Genomic DNA, 11,396 nt, shown 5'->3' with positions numbered 1-11,396 from the left:
GCAGCGTTCCCCTTTAAATCAGAGTCCACAGAGTTCCCTGATGAAAAGGAGAACTCTGTGGATCCCGACGTAATGGGAAATGTAGCGGACCATGACATAGGGGAACGCTGTAGACTCTGATGTAAGGGGGGGGCTCTTGTGACCATAGCCCCCTTACATCATGGTCTGCAGCATTCCCCTTTACATCAGAGTTCCCTTTTACACCAATGTCTGCAGCATCCTCCCTTACATCGGAGTCCGCAGGGGTTCCCCCTTATAGTGTAAGGTAGAACTCTGCGGACCCTGATGTAAAGGGGAACTCTGATGTAAAAGGGGAATGCTGCATCAAGACAACCCTGGTCCCTTCAGGACGCCAGGCAACCCCGATCCCTTCAGGACGCCAGGCAACAACACCCCTCACACCCTGCAAATGCCAGATAACCCCACCTCTGACACCTGTCGTATGCCAGATAACACCGCCCCTCCACACCCTTCAGACTTTACAGGAAGGGTCAGAAGGTTTTACTACCCCAGGAACGCACTGCAAAATACACCTGGCATAGTGCGGCATTCAGATTAGCGCACAGCGTCTCCACTTACCCTTAGTGCACAGGTTGCCCATCAGGGAAGGGGGATCAGCCTCTGGCGAGTTGGGTTCTCCAACATTCGGGGGGCTCCTGGGTTTGGTGGCTATCGGCGGCTTCCTTCCGGACAAGTCTGTCTGACTTTTTACAGCTGTGAAAAGGAAATACTCCAATAAATACAGACAAATCAAACTCCGTTGGTTATCAAGGTACAAAAGGAAGGGGGGGGGGGGGGGGGGGGGTTTGGGACTTTAGATGAGGCACAAAAAGGAACTGGATGTAGAAAAGCCATTTATTTAACAACCATAGACATGACATAATGTAGCCAAAATAGGGTATTGCAGTAAAGGTTGTAACTACCGTATTTATCGGCGTATAACACGCACAGGTGTATAACACGCACATTAACTTTAAAAAGGAAGTTTCAGGGAAAAAAAAATAATTTTAAATAAGGAACTTTGAAGCAAAATAAGGGTCAGTGCCCATCTGCAGTCTCACCATTGCCACCAATGCAGCCCTATCAATGCCCATCTGCAGTCTCACCATTGCCATCAATGCAGCAGCCTCACCATTGCCATCAATGCAGCAGCCTCACCATTGCCATCAATGCAGCAGCCTCACCATTGCCATCAATGCAGCAGCCTCACCATTGCCATCAATGCAGCAGCCTCACCATTGCCATCAGTGCAGCCTGATTGATGCCCATTTGCAGCCTAGAGGGGACAGGGAGGGGGGCGGGACGAGCGCCAAAAGATTATATACAGTGAGAATCTCCTATGATAGACAGAACAGTGGTCCAATGGCGGCCCAGGAGACGGGACTTCCTATTACAGAGGCCGCCACGTAAACAGGAGATTCTCACTGTATGTAATCTGACAGCGCTCATCCCGCCCCCCTCCCTGTCCCCTCCAAGGCATCTAAAATTGAAGTATTGGCGTATAACACGCACATACTATTTGCACCCAATTTTTAGGGTGAAAAAGTGAGTGTTATACGCCAGTAAATACAGTACATAAATTTAGATACAACAAAGGGTAAACATCAACCATAGGAAGATATGCGGTACCGTTGCCGATATTGCTCCATGTACAAATTCAAATAAAACCTATTAACAAGGAATGAATGTCCTCACAGATACAGTCATTAGGGTATGCATCTTTGTAAGCTCTACGCGTTTCGGGGGATAAGTACCACCTCATTAGGAGCTGATGTGTATGACAGTTCTGTAGAAAGAATGATATAGAACATGGGTCTTCAAACTATGGCCCTCCAGTTGTTCAGGAACCTACAATTCCCATCATGCCTAGTCATGTCTGTGAATGTCAGAGTTTTAAAATGCCTCATGGGATGTGTAGTTCTGCAACAGCTGGAGGGCCGTAGTTTGAAGATCCCTGATATAGAACATTGAACATATAATAAGCCCAATCACAGAAAAGGTCAAGGGGAAAGGAGCAAAAAAAGGGGGGGGACCATGGGAGGGGAAATGTTCATCCCCCTACTCACTTGAGGACTTGACATGTCAAAGCAGAATACTGAGAGGCCAAGAAGTATCAAATGTCTCCACTGGGAGCCGAGGACGGAAGGGCCCCCAGGACAGAGCACAACCACAACTCCCCACCAGGACAAGGTAGTTCATGTTGTCGTGTCTGGTGATGTCTAATATAGACTCCAAGGTGTCTGTGAAAAATAGGAACTAACGTGAATACATGGTAGATAACCATATAGATGTGTTGATAGGAAGTGAATGGTGACAACCACTTGGAAACAGGTTTTGAAGGAAAGTGGTGGGTGTGTACTAGCCATAGGGTGAGCAACATAGCTAAGTGCAGAGGGGTTGGAAAGGTGGAGGAGATAAGAATGCGTATAACCTTCCAGAATGACTTGAGAGAAAAAGTAATAGGGTGGAGACAAAATAGTTATAGCACCACAGAATGTGAGAAAAGTACCTGTGATTCCAATACAAGGAGTGTAGAGCAGCCTTTCTCAACCTTTTCAACACAGAGGAACCCTTGAAATAGTTCTCCGGTCTCGGGGAACCCCTTCTAAAAATGTGAAATCTACAACTCATGATACATTAGTGTGATGGTCAGTGGGAAGAATGCTCCTTACACTCGTGGTCATTGAGAAAAATTACCTCCTTACAGCTAAAAAAGATCAATAGTGTCAGTGGGAACTTATCCGAGAGGCAGAAATTGCCCAGTGCTGAAGGAACCCCTAGCAACCTCTGGAGGAACAGTAGGGTTCCACGGAACCCTGGTTGAGAATCACTGGTGTAGAGAGCTGCAACCACCCACAGCCAGCAACCACGAACAGCTGAGACAGCCAATCCAAGCGGGGATATTTGTAGGCAGACGATCCGCCCGGGGGTCTACCCACCAGCGTCACGCTGGCATGGTACAATTGGAGGAGCACTTCCGCCCGAGCAGGAACCGCCGCCCACAATGGCGTATGAAGGCACCTCCCAAACCAGCCGCAAGGTGATAAAACACAAGCCGAAACTGCGGCGCAAAGGAATATCGTCACACAGTTAATATGTTTTATTTGAATTTGTACATGGAGCAATATCGGCAACGGTACCACATGTCTTTCTATGGTTGACATTTACCCTTTGTTGTATCTGAGTTTATGTAACTACAACCTTTACTGCAATACCTATTTTGGCTACATTAGGTCATGTCTATGGTTGTTAAATAAATGACTTTTCTACATCCGGTTCCTTTTTGTGCCTCATCTAAAGTCCCAAACTCCCCCCCTTCCTTTGTACCGACCGAATATAGGAACGGAGGCGCCCCGCCCCCCCCCCCCCCCCCCCCCCCATCCCGAGGTGCTTCATTTAAAGTCCCAACTTTCCTTTTCCATTGGTTATCAGTTCTAGGCCTTTTCACAAATTCGTCTGTAGCTTTCAAGATCGGGGAGACAGAAGGACGGACGTGTCACATGACCAGAGCCAACAAAGGCACTCCCTTGTCTCTTCCAGGAATCTGTACAGAGCTTGAAGCCAAGTCACAGGCATCCCCCTGCCTTGCACTGAGAGTATTCTATTGGACAGCTGGCACATAAGTCTAGGGGTACAATGATTCCAATGACAGGTTCTCTTTTATCTCCATCTCCTGTATCATCATCATCCCCAGACTCCGTGGGGGACTCCCCCCTTCCGTCATTATCTCTAGACAACCTACTTCCTTTCCCAATCAACATCCCCGGCCTCCCCAGAAGCTTAGCCTTCCTTTTCCTCTCTTCATCCACAGAGAACTCACCCTTATCTGTACCCCTATAGGACTCAGATCAGTGTCCTCCTCCAGAGGACTCAACTCTCCCCTAATACCATCCCTGGCCTTCCTGGAGGACTCACCCTTCCCTCTCCTATCATCATCCTTGGCCTCCCATTTAATACTCACTCTTTACTATCATCATGCTTGGCCTCCCTAAAAGACTCGCTCTTCCCTCCCCCATCATCGTCCTTGGCCTCCCCTACCAATCTTGACCTTTTAAAGAATACTCACCCTCTGCAATCATCATCCTTTGCCTCCCTTGAAGGACTCATACTCCTCCATCATCATCATCTTTGGCCTCCCCCCAGAGGACTCACATTTCCTTCCCCTATCATTATCATCCTTTGCCTCCCACAGAATACTCACCCTCCGCTATCATCTTTGGCTGCATAATTGTCCCCGGCCTCCCTCAGAGAACTAACCCTTCCCCCAACATCCTCCCTGGCCTCCTCTATCAACCTTGACCTCTAATTGAATACTCACCTTCTGCTATCATCATCCTTGGCCTCCCTTTGGAGGATTTTTACTCCTCTATCATCCTCTTTGGCCTCTCCCAGAGGACTCACTTTTTCCTCCCCTATCATCAGAACACTTCACCTCCCACAGAATACTCACCCTCCACTTTCATTCAAGTCTGTATAATTATACCTGCCCCCCCCCCCGCCAACATCATCCTTGGCCTTCCCAAGAGGACTCACCTTGCCCTATGGCCATCCTTGACCTCCCTGGGAGAATTCGCACTGCTCTATCCTCATCTTTGGACTCCCCCAGCAGACTCACCATCACCCCTCCCACCTCTATCATCATCCCCAGCTTTCTTCAGAGGACTCGCCCTCCCCTCTCACCATCCTTAGCCTTCCTGAAAAGAGTCACCCTTCATATCCTGGAGGACTCGCACTCCTTTACAAATCATCCCTGGCCTTCCTGGAATATTCAACCTTCCCTCCCCTATTATCCTCGGAAGGCTCACCCTCCTCTATTACCATCCCCGGCCTCCCTCAGCGCACTCACCCTTCTGGGCCTCTCTGAGGGAGCTGCTCACCACCGTCCAAAACTTCTGGGCCTCCCGCTCATCATCGAAGTTAAAGGTCATGCAGGTAGTGGGATCTTCCAGGACAGTCAGCTGGTGACACAGCGGGGTCCTCAGAACATACGTGACATCTCTTAGCCTGAACTCCCCAACAATCTGCAAGAGAACAAGAGAAGTCAAATCCACCCAGAACCACAATCTCAAATGTTTGGTGGATACAGGAGACTCTTCTATCCCTCAGAGACTCTATGGGTGAGATCTCTGCACCGAATTGAATAGGACACCCAAAAATGGGGGAAGGGCAACTAAAACTCCCAGGTATGCAGGAGCAGAGCCGGGAATTACAGCAGGACGATCTCACGTGAAGGCAAACTGTATAACAAGCTGAAACTCCACCTGTAACTGCTGGTGGAAACCCCTGGGTGACCCCAAGAAGAGAAGCAGTGAGGAGGAAGAGAAAGCAGAAGAGAGCTCTGCCGCAGCTTCTCCACCACAAACATGGCCGTCCCCCGAGAAGAGAACTTCTATTAAAAAGGAACTTCATTTTCCATGTTTTGGCTGAGGCGGGGGAAGGGAAGATGGTGTGTTCAGCTGCCTGTGTCCCTGGAGGGGAGATTACAGGAAGTGAGAGGAGATCTCTGCAACAGGAACACACACAACACACTGGAAGCCGTGACACCGCCACGCCCCCCGCCGAGACACCTTCCACCTGCTCCCCGCCAAGACACCTTCCACCTGCTCCCCGCCGAGACACCGCCACCCTCCCCGCCGAGACACCTTCCACCTGCTCCCCGCCGAGACACCTTCCACCTGCTCCCCGCCGAGACACCTTCCACCTGCTCCCCGCCAAGACACCTTCCACCTGCTCCCCGCCGAGACACTGCCACCCTCCCCGCCGAGACACCTTCCACCTGCTCCCCGCCGAGACACCTTCCACCTGCTCCCCGCCGAGACACCTTCCACCTGCTCCCCGCCGAGACACCTTCCACCTGCTCCCCGCCGAGACACCTTCCACCTGCTCCCCGCCGAGACACCGCCACCCTCCCCGCCGAGACACCGCCACCCTCCCCGCCGAGACACCTTCCACCTGCTCCCCGCCGAGACACCTTCCACCTGCTCCCCGCCGAGACACCTTCCACCTGCTCCCCGCCGAGACACCTTCCACCTGCTCCCCGCCGAGACACCTTCCACCTGCTCCCCGCCGAGACACCTTCCACCTGCTCCCCGCCGAGACACCTTCCACCTGCTCCCCGCCGAGACACCTTCCACCTGCTCCCCGCCGAGACACCGCCACCCTCCCCGCCGAGACACCGCCACCCTCCCCGCCGAGACACCTTCCACCTGCTCCCCGCCGAGACACCTTCCACCTGCTCCCCGCCGAGACACCTTCCACCTGCTCCCCGCCGAGACACCTTCCACCTGCTCCCCGCCGAGACACCTTCCACCTGCTCCCCGCCGAGACACCTTCCACCTGCTCCCCGCCGAGACACCTTCCACCTGCTCCCCGCCGAGACACCTTCCACCTGCTCCCCGCCGAGACACCGCCACCCTCCCCGCCGAGACACCTTCCACCTGCTCCCCGCCGAGACACCGCCACCCTCCCCGCCGAGACACCGCCACCCTCCCCGCCGAGACACCGCCACCCTCCCCGCCGAGACACCTTCCACCTGCTCCCCGCCGAGACACCTTCCACCTGCTCCCCGCCGAGACACCTTCCACCTGCTCCCCGCCGAGACACCTTCCACCTGCTCCCCGCCGAGACACCTTCCACCTGCTCCCCGCCGAGACACCTTCCACCTGCTCCCCGCCGAGACACCTTCCACCTGCTCCCCGCCGAGACACCTGCCACCCTCCCCGTCGAGACACCGCCACGTTCCCCGCCGAGACACCGCCACGTTCCCCGCCGAGACACCGCCACGTTCCCCGCCGAGACACCGCCACGTTCCCCGCCGAGACACCGCCACGTTCCCCGCCGAGACACCGCCACGTTCCCCGCCGAGACACCTTCCACCTGCTCCCCGCCGAGACACCTTCCACCTGCTCCCCGCCGAGACACCGCCACCCTCCCCGCCGAGACACCTTCCACCCTTCCCGCCGAGACACCGCCACGCTCCCCGCCGAGACACCGCCACGCTCCGAGACACCTGCCACCCGCTCCCAACCGAGACACAGAGCTCCCCCCCACCCAAAACACCCCTCCATCCCAGAACAAACCGCCAAAAGGGCACAAAGCAGAACCCCCCCCATATAGGTGCACAGAACCCTCTCAACATCCCTCACAGTATGAAACACCCCCATAGGGACACGCAGCCCTCCAATTGAACCCCCTCATAGGGGCACAGGGGCCCCCAGGACACACAAACCCCCACCAGGGACCCCCCCCGAGACACAGGGGCCTCCGGGGACACATACCCCCCAACGAGGGACACAGGGGCCCCCGGGGACACACACACAAACACCCCCCCGAGGGACACAGGGGCCCCCGGGGACACACACACACACCCCCCCAACGAGGGACACAGGGGCCCCCGGGGAGACACACACACACACCCCCCCCAACGAGGGACACAGGGGCCCCCGGGGAGACACACACACACACCCCCCCCAACGAGGGACACAGGGGCCCCCGGGGAGACACACACACACACCCCCCCCAACGAGGGACACAGGGGCCCCCGGGGAGACACACACACACCCCCCCCCCAACGAGGGACACAGGGGCCCCCGGGGAGACACACACACACACACCCCCCAACGAGGGACACAGGGGCCCCCGGGGAGACACACACACACCCCCCCAACGAGGGACACAGGGGCCCCCGGGGAGACACACACACACACACCCCCCCCCCAACGAGGGACACAGGGGCCCCCGGGGACACACACACACAACCCCACTAAAACGAGGGACACAGGGGCCCCCGGGGACACACACACACACCCCCCCAACGAGGGACACAGGGGCCCCCGGGGAGACACACACACACCCCCCCCAACGAGGGACACAGGGGCCCCCGGGGACACACACACACACACCCCCCCAACGAGGGACACAGGGGCCCCCGGGGACACACACACACACACCCCCCCAACGAGGGACACAGGGGCCCCCGGGGACACACACACACACCCCCCCAACGAGGGACACAGGGGCCCCCGGGGAGACACACACACACACCCCCCCAACGAGGGACACAGGGGCCCCCCGGGGAGACACACACACACCCCCCCAACGAGGGACACAGGGGCCCCCGGGGAGACACACACACACCCCCCCAACGAGGGACACAGGGGCCCCCGGGGACACACACACACAAACACCCCCCGAGGGAGACACACACACACCCCCCCCAACGAGGGACACAGGGGCCCCCGGGGACACACACACACACACCCCCCCAACGAGGGACACAGGGGCCCCCGGGGACACACACACACACCCCCCCAACGAGGGACACAGGGGCCCCCGGGGAGACACACACACACACCCCCCCAACGAGGGACACAGGGGCCCCCGGGGAGACACACACACACCCCCCCAACGAGGGACACAGGGGCCCCCGGGGAGACACACACACACCCCCCCAACGAGGGACACAGGGGCCCCCGGGGACACACACACACAAACACCCCCCGAGGGACACAGGGGCCCCCCGGGGACACACACCCCCCCAACGAGGGACACAGGGGCCCCCGGGGAGACACACACACACCCCCCCCCCCAACGAGGGACACAGGGGCCCCCGGGGAGACACACACACACCCCCCCCCCAACGAGGGACACAGGGGCCCCCGGGGAGACACACACACACCCCCCCCCCAACGAGGGACACAGGGGCCCCCGGGGACACACACCCCCCCCAACGAGGGACACAGGGGCCCCCGGGGACACACACCCCCCCCAACGAGGGACACAGGGGCCCCCGGGGACACACACCCCCCCCAACGAGGGACACAGGGGCCCCCGGGGACACACACACAAACACCCCCCGAGGGACACAGGGGCCCCCGGGGACACACACACAAACACCCCCCGAGGGACACAGGGGCCCCCGGGGACACACACACACACCCCCCCAACGAGGTACACAGGGGCCCCCGGGGAGACACACACACACCCCCCCAACGAGGTACACAGGGGCCCCCGGGGAGACACACACACACACACCCCCCCCAACGAGGGACACAGGGGCCCCCGGGGACACACACACACACCCCCCCAACGAGGTACACAGGGGCCCCCGGGGAGACACACACACACACACACCCCCCCCAACGAGGGACACAGGGGCCCCCGGGGACACACACACCCCCCCAACGAGGGACACAGGGGCCCCCGGGGACACACACACCCCCCCAACGAGGGACACAGGGGCCCCCGGGGACACACACACCCCCCCAACGAGGGACACAGGGGCCCCCGGGGACACACACACCCCCCCAACGAGGGACACAGGGGCCCCCGGGGACACACACACAGCCCCCCCCCCCCCACGAGGGACACAGGGGCCCCCGGGGACACACACACCCCCCCAACGAGAGACACAGGGGCCCCGGGACACACACACCCCCCCACCCCCCCAACGAGGGACACAGGGGCCCCCGGACACACACACACACCCCCCCCAACGAGGGACACAGGGGCCCCCGGGGACACACACACCCCCCCAACGAGAGACACAGGGGCCCCGGGACACACACACCCCCCCACCCCCCCCAACGAGGGACACAGGGGCCCCCGGACACACACCCCCCCCGAGGGACACAGGGGCCCCCAGACACACACACACACCCCCCCCACCCCACCCCAACGAGGGACACAGGGGCCCCCGGGGACACACACCCCCCACCAGAGACACAGGGGCCCCAGGGGGCACACACACCCCCCCACCGGGGACACACACCCCTCCCCCCACCAAGGACACAGGGCCCCCAGAACACACACCAGGGACACAGGGGCCCCCGGGACACACCCCCCTCCCCCCACCAGGGACACAGGGCCCCCAGGACACACCCCCCCACCAGGGACACAGGGGCCCCCGGGACACACCCCCCTCCCCCCACCAGGGACACAGGGGCCCCCGGGACACACCCCCCCACCAGGGACACAGGGGCCCCCAGGACACACACCCCCCTCCCCCCACCAGGGACACAGGGGCCCCCGGGACACACCCCCCCACCAGGGACACAGGGGCCCCCAGGACACACACCCCCCTCCCCCCACCAGGGACACAGGGGCCCCCAGGACACACCCCCCCACCAGGGACACAGGGGCCCCCAGGACACACACCCCCCTCCCCCCACCAGGGACACAGGGGCCCCCAGGACACACACACACACCCCTCCCCCCACCAGGGACACAGGGGCCCCCAGGACACACACACACCCCTCCCCCCACCAGGGACACAGGGCCCCCAGGACACACACACCCCTCCCCCCACCAGGGACACAGGGGCCCCGGGACACACACACCCCTCCCCCCACCAGGGACACAGGGGCCCCCAGGACACACACACACCCCTCCCCCCACCAGGGACACAGGGGCCCCCAGGACACACACACCCCTCCCCCCACCAGGGACACAGGGGCCCCCAGGACACACACACACACCCCTCCCCCCACCAGGGACACAGGGGCCCCCAGGACACACACACACCCCTCCCCCCACCAGGGACACAGGGGCCCCCAGGACACACACACCCCTCCCCCCACCAGGGACACAGGGGCCCCCAGGACACACACACACACCCCTCCCCCCACCAGGGACACAGGGGCCCCCAGGACACACACACACCCCTCCCCCCACCAGGGACACAGGGGCCCCCAGGACACACACACCCCTCCCCCCACCAGGGACACAGGGGCCCCGGGACACACACACCCCTCCCCCCACCAGGGACACAGGGGCCCCCAGGACACACACACACCCCTCCCCCCACCAGGGACACAGGGGCCCCCAGGACACACACACCCCTCCCCCCACCAGGGACACAGGGCCCCCAGGACACCCCTCCCCCACTCACCGTGTTGTGGCTCGGCCCGCGGGCCGGGTTGCGGACAGCCAGGCGGAAGTCTCCGGGGTTCTCGGGCTCCACACTGAGTTGTAGTTGAAGTTCCTCCCGAGAGTCCCCCGCCCCCTCCCGCCAGGCCCAGACCGACACCAGCACTGTGGGTAAAGGCTGCGAGGGGCCCCCACCCGCCATTATCGTCCTCCGGGGCCCCCTGTGATCGGCTGACAGACCGGACACTTCCGGATCCCGGGAGAAACACAGCGACACCTGCCGGACACTGCGCGGTACTACACCGCCCGTCCAATACAATGACGGAGACTATGGAACGCTGCCAGAGAGGGAGGGAGCGCCACCTGCCGACCACACTCGGCACTGCACCCCCTATACTGCACATTGAACAGACATCACAGAGGTATGTGCGCGCCACCTGCCGGCCACAGCCGGTACTACACCGCCAGTCTATTACAGTGACGGAAGCTATGGATCATGGTCTGAGAGAGGCGCTTCATCTGCTGGTCAC

General features: G+C 60.3%; 1 protein-coding gene across 1 annotated transcript in view; it reads right to left on the bottom strand.

The window, feature by feature from the left end:
* RBCK1 (RANBP2-type and C3HC4-type zinc finger containing 1) overlaps positions 1-11,165 on the bottom strand; it is a 69,297-nt gene extending 58,132 nt beyond the window's left edge. Inside the window, exons 1-3 of the mRNA XM_073632424.1 lie at positions 10,889-11,165; positions 4,847-5,021; positions 580-714 (exon numbers count right to left, since the gene is read on the bottom strand). Coding sequence (XP_073488525.1) covers positions 580-714; positions 4,847-5,021; positions 10,889-11,068 — 490 coding nt within the window. The 5' untranslated portion in view covers positions 11,069-11,165. The remainder of the gene's footprint in view (positions 1-579; positions 715-4,846; positions 5,022-10,888) is intronic.
* Positions 11,166-11,396: the final 231 nt, after the last annotated feature.

Source organism: Aquarana catesbeiana, linkage group LG05 (assembly GCF_042186555.1).
Source record: "Aquarana catesbeiana isolate 2022-GZ linkage group LG05, ASM4218655v1, whole genome shotgun sequence".
Lineage (NCBI taxonomy): Eukaryota > Metazoa > Chordata > Amphibia > Anura > Ranidae > Aquarana > Aquarana catesbeiana.
Note: the sequence above shows the minus strand (reverse complement) of the source record. Positions and strands in the feature narration are given on the sequence as shown.